At 38.3% G+C, this 15,829-nt stretch overlaps 2 protein-coding genes and 1 long non-coding RNA gene across 3 annotated transcripts; 1 reads left to right on the forward strand and 2 right to left on the reverse strand.

Annotated features, from left to right (window-relative positions):
- Positions 1–63: 63 nt before the first annotated feature.
- Positions 64–11,272, reverse strand: LOC105187398 (uncharacterized; the record flags this gene model as incomplete). The annotated part of the gene is made up of 23 exons (XM_025306710.1): positions 64–1,017; positions 1,171–1,330; positions 1,768–2,139; positions 3,439–3,645; positions 3,758–3,955; positions 4,724–4,869; positions 5,228–5,368; positions 5,436–5,595; positions 5,681–5,911; positions 6,002–6,232; positions 6,712–7,164; positions 7,473–7,650; positions 8,351–8,475; positions 8,554–8,708; positions 8,823–8,953; positions 9,060–9,217; positions 9,453–9,687; positions 9,783–9,914; positions 9,985–10,100; positions 10,238–10,406; positions 10,513–10,622; positions 10,736–10,898; positions 11,099–11,272. Coding segments are annotated over 23 exons (4,614 nt in total), but the record flags the coding sequence as incomplete, so codon positions are not given.
- Positions 11,273–11,530: 258 nt separating this feature from the next.
- GAA1 (glycosylphosphatidylinositol anchor attachment 1) lies at positions 11,531–15,521 on the forward strand. Its single transcript, XM_011148162.3, has 10 exons — positions 11,531–11,949; positions 12,049–12,266; positions 12,357–12,513; positions 12,612–12,820; positions 12,899–13,116; positions 13,293–13,477; positions 13,568–13,698; positions 13,762–13,958; positions 14,027–14,197; positions 15,223–15,521. Exons 1-10 carry the CDS (start codon positions 11,808–11,810, stop codon positions 15,488–15,490), a joined length of 1,896 nt encoding a protein of 631 aa, XP_011146464.1. The 5' UTR covers positions 11,531–11,807; the 3' UTR covers positions 15,491–15,521.
- LOC112590397 (uncharacterized) lies at positions 14,152–15,717 on the reverse strand. Its single transcript, XR_003114168.1, has 3 exons — positions 15,531–15,717; positions 15,201–15,399; positions 14,152–14,275 (listed from the first exon to the last, which is right to left on the reverse strand). It is a non-coding gene; the product is annotated as an uncharacterized LOC112590397 (long non-coding RNA).
- Between the last annotated feature and the right edge of the window lie 112 nt (positions 15,718–15,829).

Here is a 15,829-nt window from a genome sequence, read left to right on the forward strand (position 1 = left end):
CTGCTTCTTCTCTCTCTCTCTCTCTCTCTCTCTCTCTCTCTCTCTCTCTCTCTCTCTCTCCCTCTCTCTCTCCCTCTCTCTCTATCCAGCCAGGACGCGGCCGCTCTCACCCTCCCTACCGCTTCCAGCAAATAGCCTCCGTCGTTTCTTTTTCTCTGTTTTTGTTGCGCTTCCCTCAGGCCTGTCCTACCGATCTGCTGGCAACTTCACTCCCCGTCGATCGACTCTCCCTCCCCGTAGAGCGAATCCTTCCCGCCCTCCGGGCCCAGAGTGGACCCTCGTGCTCTCTTTCTCGGAGCTCCTTTTTCTCTCATTCACCCTTCCTTCATCTCGTTTGATTCGCACTGGCGTCTGCCATGCGTCGTCTCCTTCGCTCGACCGCTTCGACCAAAACCGCGAGCGATTCGAGGGTACGCAGCCGTCGAGAGATTATCGATTGACACTGCGAATTTGAAGAGAGCTGTACGTCGATTCTCTGCGAAATAAATGACACCTGTGCGTGTCGGATGTCGCACATGCCTGATCCTTATGCTGGAGATCTTGCTTATTTATGCGGTGTCGCTGTCGCTGATCAAGTTCGTTCTCTCCGACGTCTCGTCGACGGTCGATTTAGTTTCGCTGCTCCAATCTGCAATTCGGGTTGCAGTCGATGAAAGGGGGGGGGGGGAATGGGGTGATAATATAGTTGCAGAATTTGTTTTATCTTTAAGCAAACCTTCACGTCCCGACTTGGACTTGTTCTTGAACAGCCTGCGAGGCCAAGCAGTTCCTCTTTTGGATCTCGATTGGTGTGACTTCATAGCATCGTGATTGAAGTTTTCCGATTTTCTCGCACGGTGCTCGTTATCCTTTGCTCCATGCGCTTTTTCAAGCTGCACGGTATCGTCCGTTGTACTTTCATTTCCCGTTTCTATGGACGCAGAAACTCCAGCGATTTTTCTGTCCTTTGTCTTAAGTTTTCCCGTGCGCATCTTCTCTTTGACCGCGGCTGGACTGACTTTCAAACTTTCTCGAAATCTTACGAGACAGATCAAACACACGACACGTTATGATTACTTCGCAATTCAGTTCTTCTTATAAGACAGGGAGGTGAAAAAATTCAGTACGATCTCGGTGCAATGGGCGCACGCAAGCAGCTTCAATAAATGTATCGTGTAATTATGTAATTACCTGATATAAAGCGTGGAGCCTATAATAATACAGCATATCAGGAGCAGAATCATAGCCAATGCTGCGTAAGCAACGAATTCCTCGCTCGGCATCCAGCCAAAGATCGGCCGCGTCAATTTATCCTCCATTAAGTAAGTACGCCAGTTTGGAGGCCCGAGAACTTGTCGATAATTCATATCAACAGTATTTTATAAACATCTCATGTGCCAAAAATGCGATTATGTAATTTCAACATATTTAACACTAGTTTGCAACCAATGTCATGTCGTACGTGACGCATTGACTTCTTCAAACTCATCTCTTTGCCCAAAATTTTCAATCAAGATATTCGCTAACAAAGCGTCACACGTGTGTGACGACGATAACTTTTCTCTTTGTACACGCATAAATTATCACCAAATCTAATTCGCATAATTCCCCAAATAAACCGTGTTAATGAACGTGTTAATCGAGACAAGTCTTACGCTCAAACTCTTGTGGACTTGGATGAAGAGTTTGATATCATTCCGTCTCTCTTTCTCTCTCTCTCTCTCTCTCTCTCTCTCTCTCTCTCTCTCTCTCTCTCTCTCTCTCTCTCTCTCTCTCTTTTGCTCATACCTTTGACGCGGATCATATTTGTTGTCCATTTGAAATTTAGGTCGACTTGCTCCACAACGCACTTCCACGTGCCGTGATGAGATTTATTTACAGCTGGGAGGTGATCTACATTCGCAGCTACGGGCAACGTGACGCCATAGTCTTTCCACACTCTGTCATCGATAGTCCAATACACCTTCAGGTCGGAATACACGTAGCCAAGGATAATGCAATGGCACTTTACGTTCATGGAGAGAGTTTCGCGAATAGTGACACTTTCCTTCATTGGGACCACTGCCAAAGTCGCCACTTTAAATATCATATACGTCCCGTCTATACGATGAACTGTCAGCGTATACACGCCCGAGTCGTTCAACGTCGCTCTGCTTATTACTGAAAATGAACAAATTTTCTACTTATTACCGAAAGAAGCAAATTTCATGCACGTCCGTTCATTGAGAAGAAGTAAATTCTCTGTTTATTACTAAAAAAGCAAGTTCTTATTCATTAATTTACGTTAACGAAAAAATAATTTACGCGTAAAGCGTTTTAATGCGAATTATCTTATCCTGATAGAAATGGTTATATAGGGTGATTCATTTTCATTTGTCCAATCAAATATCTCGACAAATATAAAAGATACGGAGAAACCAGTTTCAGACAAAAGTTATTTGGTTTGAAAAGGGACAAAAGAGAGCGATATCGTTTAGTTTACGGATGTGGCGCCACTTTCGAGATATTCACTAATCATCACTTTTCTTAAATAGAAACTCCAATTTTTTATTAGATTATCTTTTTCTACAAATTAATTTGAGCAACTTTTGTGTGAAACATTTTTTTTATTTATCTAATATTTTTTTAGATATTTTAAGGAAAACTTGGTAATTTGGTTAAACATTGAATTTATGATATTTATGTATTATGTATATTTACGATATTATGTATAAAAATATATATGTATAATAATTTTTCTGAGAATGTATATGTGTGAATACTGTATTACATACTGATTTTGTAAATTCGATATTTCGGTAACTATTTGTTAGAGGAGAAAATGGTGCTTTTTTACTCTATTTGGTCTCAACAATATGATATTACGATAATGTCTTAACTTTCATTAATTTAATGATTTTAAAATTTCCAAAGATCATCAAGTTAACAAAAATTAAGGCATTATCATAACAGCATATTCTTGAGACGAAATAGAGTAAAAACAGTCTAGTACTGCTTTTTCTTCCGAATAATTACCGAGATATTGTAAGCTAAATATTTAAAAAGTTACCAAGTTTTCTCTAAAAAATATTAGGCAAATAAAAAAATGTTTCAGACGAAAATTGTTCAAACTAATTGGTAGAAAAAGATGATATAATAAAAAATAAGGAGTTCTATTTAAAAAATTCAAAGTGACCTTCCCGCAACCTTGATAACACTGTTCAAGGTCGTACTAGTATTACCATGTGATGCGCCTCACTCAAAACCTTACAACTTCTGCATTTAACATTTTTTCTATCTTGCATATTTTCCAAGTCATTCAGGTGACCTGTTTTAAATGTCTAATCCTATATATAAATTATATATAAGTTCTGTCTCTATATAGTTACATATATAATTATATATCTACACGCAAAAAAGATATATATATATAATAATTTTTCTGAGGATATATATATATATGAATACCGTATTACATACTGATTTCGTAATCTTTAATTTCCAGTCTGTGCTCTTCTTCCTGGAGGAAAATGCCATTGTGAGACCATTGTACTTCTGAATCGGGCGATTCGGTTCTGACGGCACTCACGATATTTAAATCGGAAGGAAGTGATATCGGTTCATCTTCGTGTACGGTAAGTGCAGTATAATTCTGTGCGATTGCCCTCTTAATCAAAGTCACGGTATCTGCATTGAAAGCGAAAATTAGCATAATAAGCTCCTTAAGAAGGATGTACTACACTTTCGAACAGTGAAATAAATAATAAAGCACATATATTGAACGTATGTATATGTATACCGTCGGTTATATCACCACAGAGAATCATATTGCAGCGACCGGTCATACTGCTAGGTCCTATACAAGGTTCACCCTTCACGTTGGGCTCCGGTGAATTACAGTATCGTTTTCTGGTTCCTATGCCGCCATTGCAGCTAGCACTGCACGCCCACGGTCCCCATTCGGACCATCCGCCGTCTAAAGGGGGACCATCGATATCTACAGGTAAATGAAACGAAAGGGAAGGTAAGCAAAGGGATGCGGAACAATGCACTAACTTGCAGTAACCTTACGTCAATGTTGTAATTTTTCACTCAACAGTGTATAACTGTTACGTACAACGTGTATTATATTACACTTATATTACAGAATGGGAAATTTTATTATTGATAAAATGTTATTGTTGACTAAGTCCTATATTGTGAACACTCTTTCATCACTAAGAGTGACTCTAAAAGTGACTTATAGCCAATCAAGAGGCTATAAGTCACTTTTATAGTCTCTTTTAATGACAAAAGAGAGTTGAGTATATGAGCCTAAGTATTTATAGTGGGGTTGTATGAACATTGGAAAAAATTCGAATTTGGACATTAGTCAAATCTCAGCCAGATATGAAACAAGCGAGAGACTGATAAAATTATTATGTTTCAAAATATTAATCTTACGTTATGTCCTTTTAATCCATTGAGATCATATATAAGACTGACTTGTGACATGTACTTATATTCAAATATAAAATGAATCAGATTCGTTATGATTTTCCGAAAAGAAACGATTTTCTAAAAATATTTCAGCTTGAATATTATTTATTGAAAATTATATTAAATTATAACTAAATATACAGAGTATAATCACTCTAACTCATAACTCATTAATATCTTAGGAAGTATTCCATCGATTTTAAAGGTTTAAATCTTGAACTGTACTCGAATCTGAAATGCCTTCAAACTGATATATCAAGTTATAGATTCAATAAGTCAATTCTACCTGACGGCATGCAATTCGCGCTCCACGTAGCCCAACTTCCCGCGTCCACGGCGAGTGAGAAGAAGTAGAAGATGAGTGGTAGACGATGCACGTAATGGAACACGATCGTCTCGTTGCAAAATACGTCAATCGTGCTTCCCGACCATCTTCACCGAAATGAACGACGGAAGAGTTGTTGAGATGAGTTACGCGTTTGAATCAGTTTCAGCAAGACACAGACAATGTTGGGTATTAATCTATTAAAAAACCTCAGTCGACTAAAATAATCAGTAAATTAATTATCAAAAGTAATCAATTGTCATATCTGTAATTATGAATAATTTAATCGATTGAGACGGAATCAATTACTAACCGATATACAATCAATGAAATCAAAATAGTCGATTGAAACAGTCATTATACGTGATCACGTGATTTACTCGACATTAGTTTCAATCACATGCCGCGGTCGAGCAAAATTCTTCAATCGATTAATGCCCAACATTCGGCTTTTGAGCGAATTACTTTATGGTAATATTCGTCCAAGATTTGCTGGCAAATATCGGCATTGGCGCTTTCTGCTTGTGATAAACCTTCACGCTGGGATATGTGTTCTTCAGGAAATGTATCCACCGGCCTTGCTTACCGAGCATGAGCGCGTAAAATCTGCAAGATACAGCGCAATACATACAGACGGATATGGAGGATTTACGAAACAATTATTTCGACCTACCCCGGTGTCGCGGGCAACAGAAGTAACGGTATCCAAATGACTCCTTCGGCGCGTATCATTAGCGTTAACTTGTTGGGTCTGACCAAGTCTTCCTTAGACCAGGTCGACACCGGTAATATTCTCGTGTAGCGATCAGTTTGCGTGTTCTCAATGTGACATCCTGTACAGTCGTAGAAAAGAAGAGATCAAGGGAACTAAATATCCAAGCACGAAGAAGCGCGGACTTTACGGACTGCAAGATGTACTTGATGCGCAATCGAAAGCGACTCCTATAGCGTGTCCTTTCTCGCTGTTATAATAATAATAGACCGGTAAGAAGGCTTTGGCGGGTTCGGGGTGTTCCCATTCGAAGAGCGGATCCGGCGCTCCAGCGTAGTAAACGAGAACGCGTCCCCGAGGTATGCGAATAACGAAGCTACTCCATTTACCAAGGTACAATAAATGCGGCAGTGTCTTCTTCTTCACCAGAGCTATTTCTTGTCAGTTGCGGAGATTAAGAGAGATTGAATAACAAATCAAAAGACAGACGGACTCCTCGATTCAGCGTTGCTGACCAGTCAAGTTACCCTTTTCCTCTGATTGATAATAGAGGAGAACTTTCTCATTATCTAAAGCACCGATCTTGAGGATGTAACGGGATTTCAGTCCATCGTCGGCGGTGAACACGAACGTTATGGAGTCGGGTCGGTCGGGTTCCCATGCTTTTAACGAAAAATGCAAGCCCTCCGTACGATGCTCCGGAAAAACGTACAAACGCCGTCCGATCCCGTGTCCTTTCACGAAAAACGTACACTCCTCTGCAAGGATAATGATAATTTCTTATTAGCAATAAACTTGCGAAAACCTGATGTTCAAGAACAGCAGCGGACGAAACTTCTGAGAATGTTACCGAAGATACTTAGATTGAACATCTTCCCTTTAAATCATCTTTAAATTAATGTTTATTTTTTTTAATATTCCATTTTACCTGACATTTTACTCAGTAATTTACTGTAATTTTACACATTTGTCAAGTCAAAATTTTATGGTAAATTTTAATTAAATTTAATGAGATGATTGTACATAAAAATATTTTGCTTCGTTATATCTTGCTTCATTGTATAGGAATATCTTATGTTTTCCAATATTTGCGAGTATTCATACAGCACAAAAAGTTGCAGCAACATTGCTGCAATGTTGCAACAATGTTGCTGCAACTTTTTATACTGTATAGGTATCTACATAATCAATATAAATTTTCCACTAAACATATATATGTGTAAGTAATAAACTTCACCTGGCTTCTCGCAATCTCTCACATCGCACAGATCTTGCGGGACCAATGGATCCGTCGTGTAACACCAGGTACCGGCGATGTTGCGCGAAGGATCTCTGCAATAGTTGCTGGCATTTCGAACGCTACGTTCAGGATAGAGACTGTCATTCCAATACGCTCGGTCGACGCTATGAACAGGTTTGACAGCAGCAAATCTCGATTTCGTCAACAATTTCGGTGGCGGAAGCGACGGTGATTTTGTAAACAGTGACGATCCCGATGAGACATTTTGCTCCATCAAAGAACGACTCACGCGAGCCGGACTCGGGGAAGCGACGCTTGCCGCCAACGATGCGTTAGGTTTTTGCATCTGCTCGAGATCGTAATCGCTCAACCACTTTGCGCAAGTTCGACCCGAACGAGTTGTCGATAGCGTGCCTATGTAATCATTAGCAGTTCCTGCCATTCGACATTCTGCGAAAAGCAAAGTCCGTAAGTAAGAGACGCGTATGAAGATAACTGTATCACACACAGTGACTCTCTCCGATGGATTCTGCTAAACAAATAGATTTCTACCGTATTATTTACGTAGAAAATCGTAATGATAAAATTTACAAGTATCCGAATGTCTAGATGCCTGGAAAAAATAAATTTAATACGATTTGACAATATAAAAAAAAAACATATGAGGATATGGAGCTTAAATAACAATATATTTAATTTTCTCTTTCACGTTGTGTGTGTATGATTGGCAGACTAATTAGTGATGACAATTCAATTACCTGACGATCTACAAATTCGAACGGTGCAATATCGTTTTATAACATCCGTAGCATGTGGAGTGGAAACCGCGTAACAATAAGGTCCGCTAGGATCATTAGTTGGATTTCTACATCTGTTTAAAACTTTGGCGATGGATCTATCGACAAAATTATCGGCGATCTTCTCGCTATCCGGCACCTAATGAGCGCATCGTCACACTTTCATTAGGGAATGAATAAATTTCTAATATTTGATTAATAATTATTCTAATATTTCTAATAATTCTAATATTTGATTAATAATTATTAATTGATATTAATAATTAATATTTATTAATTAATATTAATAATTATTAATTTTAATAATATTAATAATTAATATTAAATAAATATTATTAATTAATATTAATTATTAATTAATTATTAATAAATTTCTAATATTGTTAGGTTGGTGCAAAAATTGTTAATTCTTCGCGATTGGACATTTTGATTTTTTTCTATTTGACGAAACTTTTGTACCAACCTAATACCGATATACAGAATATCCCAGAATGTAGTTGAAAGAACATTCTACATCCCAGATAGCACACGGACGTCCACTGGACGTCCGTTATATGTCCACTTTTTTTACAAAAGACGTCCATAGGACATACGTTTGTCACAACTTCGGACGTCTATCGGACATGAATGTCCGATGGACGTACATCGGACGTCCTACAGGTCCGACGTCCAAATAAGGACATCCTTGTTACGTCAAATTTATTTATGTCCACGGACGTAAATCGGACATACGGACATAAATTGGACGTGAAACGTACATCCATTGGATGTTCGGTGCTATCTGGGATTTTAATGTTTAATACTCGATGGAAGATGCATGGACGAAGAACATTGTGTACCTCTTTCGCCACCCATGGTACACACGGAAGTTCCCTTTCACTCGTCCATTGAGTTCCACGATACTCATAGTCGGCGAAGTTATGAATGCAGTTCGGAGGTTGAGGATCTTCTACGGCGTCCATTGCTGTTCAGGATATTAATTTAATGCGAATTTGTAACATGTTCGATATAAATGAAGGTTTAAAAGGGATATTATATTTACCATCGGGTGGACAGAAAAATGTCCAGTGTGCTATAGTTTGATTACTAGCGACGCTGAACCAACGCAGGGTAGCCAGTAGGTCATGATTTACAAACAAAATCTCCTCGCTTTCAGATACAAGCTGCGAAATTAGACGCAAGTGTGTGCCAAAGATGCTGTGAATACCACAGGCGGAGAATTCATTAGTATAAAACAAAAATCTGAAAATATATTTAGATACATCACACATAGATACATATCGTATGTGCGTGTGTATATGCGTATGATACCTGATGGTAAATTTTTTCCAAATCCAATAATCGAGCGAACCCTTAATTATAACTTCTTTCAGGTACTGCTTTACTGCTCTCTCAGTTTCCTGATACGACAGAAATATAATGTCGTTGTGTTTGATTTCCAGCTAGAATAAAAATATCTCGACCAATATCTTCGATTCGCGTTCTTCACGTTTTTTAATTTTAAGTTAAGTCTGAGCGTTAGCGACATTGAAATTTTCTCCACCGTACCGTGAAACAAGGAAAGAGTACCCCAGGGCTCTGATACAATCGTACTTTTATATCACGGCTGGCTCGAACGTAAAAACGCACATCCTGAGTATCATTGCTCTTTTGCATCGGCCAAACAGTCAAGAACTCATCTCCAAAAGTGGTGTGACTTTCGCAATCTGAACACGTAAGAGATTTTAGTAGAATGATTTAATATTCTCTATATATATAGTACAGTATCGCGTACAGCGTAAATGCCTAAAAGATATCTTGGAAACGTCTGTAAAATAACCTACTTGTTTCCGACTTACTTTTTAGGACGTCTCTAAAATATATCTGAGACATTTATGCTGTTTGAGATGCATCACTTCAACGTGGTGCTTGACGGAATAGAAACTTCTAACTTCACTGTACAATTTTGACAAAACTCCGTGCTCCATAATACACCGGTGCCCATAACGCCGTAGTGCAGAAAACTGTCGGGATATAAACTCGAAATATTATTTTTCGACCTGTACTCGTCCATGATTAAAGGTTTAGATATGCCGTGTATCCCGAGCGATATGAAACCACCACCCCATGTAATCCACAGACCAGTCCATTTAGAACTGAGCAGCATCCCGGGCGTATCTTCAAAAAGCTGGCCATTCTGAAAAACAAAGATATATTTCAACAATTAACCAGACATTATATCAATATATTTGCTACTGCAAAGCTGTTCAATTTTCAGCTGTTTACACTAACATCAGTAACCGGATATGTCTGACCGCTGACACTGTTTGAGATAAAAAGTTCTACTCCAGCTTTCCAGTCTTGTGCAATCTTCTCGGCAGAAGACGGAATTGGAAGTAAACTTAATAAAATCCTGGCTTCTGCCTGGATATGTCGTTAATTAGACAACATGTTATATATATTGTCTATCAAATACTTGATAAGATTTGTATACATTTTGCTCATCAAGGGGATTCCAGAGTTTTATCCAAAGGGATATGTTCCCATAAGTGCTGTTTAAACCCGTTAATGTAGAATAGGTTGATGAATTTCGGGAGTACATTAAGCAATCTAAAAGAAATGTTTATTAGAATTGATACAACGGATATTTTACAGAAACATCCATCAGAATTTTAGATAAAGTTCATTTTCGATAAGAAAATGATAACACACAAACAGTAATCTCTTGTCATATTGACGGCACAAACCTCTGTCATCGCAAAATGGAATATCACAGTGTTCTTTTTCTACTAACTCATAACTTTTTTCTTCCACATAACACCAAGGACCGCCAATATCATCGTCGGGATTTCTACAGTAATTGTTTGCCTTTGTCCTTGACCCATCTGGGAAATGTTTGTTGTGGAATTTAATACTCTGAAAAAGTCAATTGACAAGCAATAAAGTAAGAAAGGAGGAAGACATTAGTATTGTTGACACATCTTTCATAATTATTCATGCAGTAACAAGGTTTATATCTTACTTTTGTATTACCAAGTTTATATCTTTTGTTCCAAGACTTGCATTTTCTTCTTGAAGAGCTGAAACTTCGACTCCCGCCATATTCGGCTCCTAGACCCGTAATAATGCAATCTAACGCAAGTAATACAATTTCTATTAAATGCGAAATCAAATCCAAACTTTTCACATAAGAAAGCACAAATCTGTTTATTTGAAGCAGAAAGAGCCAAGGTCATTTAATCTACCTCCGTAATTGCAAAGTGGAACATCACATTCATCATCCATAACTGTAGGTTCTAACGTATAGCACCAGGGTCCTCTTAGATCCCGGGTAGGATTTCTACAATAATTTTTCGCCAACTTCATAGATCTTTCCGGAAAATCTGCATCAGTTATATCGCTACGGATCTGATAACAAGAAAAGAGAAGAAGAAAAGTATAAAGACCGAAGTTTTTTGAAAATTACTCATGACTTCAATAATGTACGTCAAGATTAAAGATATTCGCGACGTGTCTTTGGTAATTAATTACCGATATAATTAGATATATACATAAAATATACAGTAGATAATGTAAAACTATACCGTGAAATGCGTTAATAAATTTACTTTATGAAGCGGTTGCTCGGCGACCCACGATTGACATCGGAAACCACCGACAGTCGTCACAATGGAGCCTTTATACTCACTTCCTAGTTGAGATAATTTGCACCTGGATAAATCAGTTCTCGATGCATTGTAAGCTGGAAAAGGATTAACGTAATAAAATCGAGTACGTTCGTGTTAATCATGGTGAACAATCAACATCAAACCGTAAAAATTATTACATATACCTTCAACAACCAAAATCAGAGCTTGTAGGAAGGTTATGAATGGGAAGCACTGTTCAACACGCATGACGATCAGAGGTTTGATTTGCAAGCAACATACATGTACATGTGAAGATAAATCTTCTCGGTTCACGTTCAGTTTGTATTCGAAAAGTTTCCCGCTCGAGAGTCCGCTCCAATGCGGTTAACTGCGAGACGCGACGGTGGCTCGTTTTTCCTCCGCCGACATTGCGTATTACATCATGTATCTCTTTGATAAATTGAAACACGAGGTTCAATTAAATAATAATTAAATTCGTAATACAAATCGACCGCGGATATGCAGAAAGCTCCTCGCAATACTCGATTTATATAATTTTGTAAATCGTACGTATGAAATTATGAGATTGCGTTTTCGCGAGGTTATGTGTCTGTATCGTGACAAGCGAAGGTGTCCTCCCTAATTCCAAAACAATTTTCATTACGTTGATTTTTACGAAACGAGCCAGATGGGTTTGCTGACAGATCCCAGAGCCGGGACCGGCAAGATCATAAAGTTGTTATTAAAATGGGAAAAGCCGTTGTGCTTCGCGTTATATGTGGGAGGAGTGATATGGTTGATGCTGTTGGCGTTACCGGCATTTAACGACAGTACGTCTCCGTGAGATGAAAACGTCATAGAGATGAGATAAAATTGCACGATTGTGTAATTTAAGTTTCTTCTGTACAAATCGTTCATTTACCTTTCAGATACTTACTTCTCGGAGAATGCCTTGCTGCCTGGATTAGTCACAAAGGAGAGTAACATGGAGCATACGTCCAAGCAATATTACCATGAACTGATTCACGAAATGAAGAGATACCCGGATAGTATGCCCTACGCATGGCTTTCTGCAAAATTCAGCCAGCTCCATTTAGATGTATTTGTGCATAACTTTTCCTTAATCTATCCATTCCGAGAACAAAAGGTACGGCAACAATAATCACGATCTTAAATGATACGCGGCAATGTGATAGAGTTTCTTATTTTGTACATGCATGAACGTCATGTCTTACAGTTTACTGGACAAAATATTTATGGCATTGTTAGAGCTCCACGGGCATCTAGTACAGAAGCTATAGTAGTCAGTGTACCATACAGGCCTATCAATAGTATTTATTTGGATACAGCACCTTCAATAGCGCTGTTACTTGCATTTGCAAAGTTCTGCAGAAGTAAGTCTTTCTTCTGTAATGTTATAATATTGGTTAATCAGCATATAGCAATATATAGCAACGTATTATATTTGGTTGTTTTAATGATTTATTTATAGAACAGAAATATTGGGCCAAGGACATAATATTTCTTGTAACAGAACACGAACAGTTGGGTATGCAAGCATGGTTGGATGCATATCATGGCGTTACTAGTGGTCAGGAGGGCATATTGATGGCAGGAGATTTATCAGGAAGAGCTGGATCTATTCAAGCTGCCATCAACTTGGAATTTCATGCCATGAAAATTACATCGATCGATGTTAAAGTAAGGATGCTTGATATCAGTCTTGCAATATTCTTTATTGTAGCATGGCTATAATATTATTATTGTTCTCATTATTAGATAGAAGGACTGAATGGGCAACTGCCTAATTTGGATCTCTTTAATTTAGCACAAAATATGATAGCCAAAGAAGGGATTCGTCAATCCTTCCAACGTCGATTTGACGTTAATTATAGAGATAAATACAAAAGCTGGTGGTATCACTTTAATACGTTAATGAGCATGATAGCAACACAGGCTACTGGAATTCCGACTGGAAACCATGGACTCTTCCACAGGTGCGACAACTGAGCATTAAAATGAAAGCATGATGATAGAATAGAACCTTTGTAAGTTGAAAATAAGCAAATTTTAAAAAGAAATGATAGTTATTTAGCCGTTTTCTTATTCTGTTTCTACGTTTATGTTTTTGATATAATAGTTTTCATATTGTAATTATAATTTATCTCTATAGATTTGGCATAGAAGCCATTACATTAGAAGGCTTTGAGAAATCTGGACAAGGGTCAGAGGCAAATTTTTATCAAGTAGGACGAGTAGTGGAGAGTATAGTACGATCGCTTAATAATCTGTTGGAACGTTTTCACCAGTCGTATTTCTTCTATTTGCTACCATCTACCGATCGATATATTTCTATAGGTAAAAAGAAAGAACGAAACAAACATGGGATTCTGAATATTTCTATTATTTCTTAGTGAATTTTTATAAAAATAAATAAAAATCTTGCAGGTTTATATATGCGACCTTTAGTGCTAATAATTGCTGGTGTGTTCATAAAGGCATTTTCCATTTGGCAAAGATTGCAGACTTCGAGTAATTCCGATGAAGCCAAGAAGGAGAATGAAAATTCGACAAACAAGGTATCAAAGATCATCTGTTTAACTGACGTATATTTCTACTTGTAAAGTTTCTTTCGAACACAGATGGATGAATTTGACATCGGAAGCGTCGCATCTGAAGTGCTGTGGGCACACATATTCGGAGTATTAATAATGGCGTCTCCTCGCTTCTTCGCGTCCATCGGTTCGCAAATGTTGAACTTGCGTACAGAAGACTCGCTGTACGGCAGTTTCGCACTTATTACGACTCTCACGTTGTTGTGGCGGCTCTATTTGCGGAGGTGAGAAAAACAAGAAATTAATCTCTCAATTCCACGTGCGTGTCGCTATATCCGAATGCAATTTTTAGATCGGTCAGATACGAAAATGTATCCCTCGTCTGCGTTATCGCGTCGATCGAGCTCGCTACTGCGTTGATGTGCATAGCGATGCACAACTTCTCATTGGCGTTACTTACTGCTGTTGTATACGTACCGGTTGTCCTACTAATAACACCTCGTCACGAGTCCATCAAATCCAGGTGAGTCGAACGGTATCGAGAGTTTATCTTCTTTGGATAAATATTGCTTTTAACGGAGCAACGAAATGCGGCCTTCGTCTTGATACATGTTGTGACAAGATTACAGGTTGACAAGATTAAGATCCCCGAGTAACATGAAAAAAGTCGTCGCTTATTATTTATTAAAAAGTTACAAATGTTTACTCACTGTAATATCGGTTTAATATAATTAATGTCTCAAACTGTCAATGTCAGCTAAATTTTTATCTCATACAAATTGTCGTTAGAACGACTATTAAATATAACGATTTTGTCGTTAATATCTCAAACTGAATACATTTAGTTAAATTTCCATTTCACGATAATCGTACGATATTTTAGTAACATCATGTTTATGTGTGCATTTTACTGTGCATGTTATTGTGAGTGAGAGGCAAACTTCCAGTATGTAATTACATAAAACCAGTATATATGAACGGAGGAAGGAATTCACACCCCTCTGCCACATCATCACCTTCAGAAACTTAATCTAATCACTTGATCACTATGACAGAGTTTGTCTTATCAAAAGATGTATATATATTCTATATTATAAAATTTATAATATAGAGTATATATAGAATATAGTTGACTCTGTCACGTTTTTCTTTTATTAATATTCTTTCTTTTATAATTTATTAATATTCTTTCTAACGAACAATGAGCGATGGCTACAATCTTTTAAGTATCCAGGATAATGATGTCAACGACATATGTCAAGATGAAGGATATATTTCCTTGCACCGTTAAGCCTACAATTTGCTTTCTGTGTTTCCTGTTTCTTATTCCTTATCTTCTTCTGACTTGAGATACAAGGCTCAAGTAAAAAAGAGATAAAGAGAAGGAAACAGAAAGCAAAGAGCATGTCGTAGATAAGGCTTGAGAAGCAGTATTTGCTCCTGCTTAATTTGGAGGATTAATTAGAGCGTCAAATCAGAGCTCCAACTCTAATATACAAATATAAAATATCAAGTTCAGTCTCAACTCAAGGTCTCGATGCTTTGCAGATTGCGTGGCTGCCTGTACGTCGCGTGGATCGCGCTGCACCCGTTCGTCGCGTCGGCAATTGTCGTGCTGGGCTACACGTATCTCAACTTCTTTACCGATCCGATCGTGTCATTGCTCTTCAGGGGCTATCGCGCCAACAAGCAGGCGCTCGTGTTCAGTATCGTGGACTCTATGATCTACGGCAATTGGTTTTACAACGTCACGACCGCCGTGATGCTACCGATCTGGCTGTTGTTTTGGAACGTCATGCGCTCCAGTGCCGCGTGATAATTTCGTAATAAAACGATTGCAAAACCAACCCACTTACCCAACCACTGCTTGATTTCGCAGCAACCCACTTCAAGACCTCGGCCTATCCCAGACGGGTCCTCGAGTTGTTTTATCTAATTGTATCGGGGCGACGCCAGTCCGATGGTGAGGCGTCCAGTAATCGCGATATCTCCATCGATGATACGAGAACGCTCTCCAATGTCCAACAAGTGCGAGATGCGAAGGGGAGAGAAAGAAAAAAACAACAAAAAAAGTCGAAGATAAACGAAGCTCGAGAAGAACTCGTGAAGCGCTCGTGAACGGTCGCCGAGGAGGAGAACGACTTATTTTCCTGCG

The sequence above is a fragment of the Harpegnathos saltator genome, unplaced genomic scaffold (assembly GCF_003227715.2).
Source record: "Harpegnathos saltator strain DR-91 unplaced genomic scaffold, Hsal_v8.6 scaffold8, whole genome shotgun sequence".
NCBI classification, from domain to species: domain Eukaryota; kingdom Metazoa; phylum Arthropoda; class Insecta; order Hymenoptera; family Formicidae; genus Harpegnathos; species Harpegnathos saltator.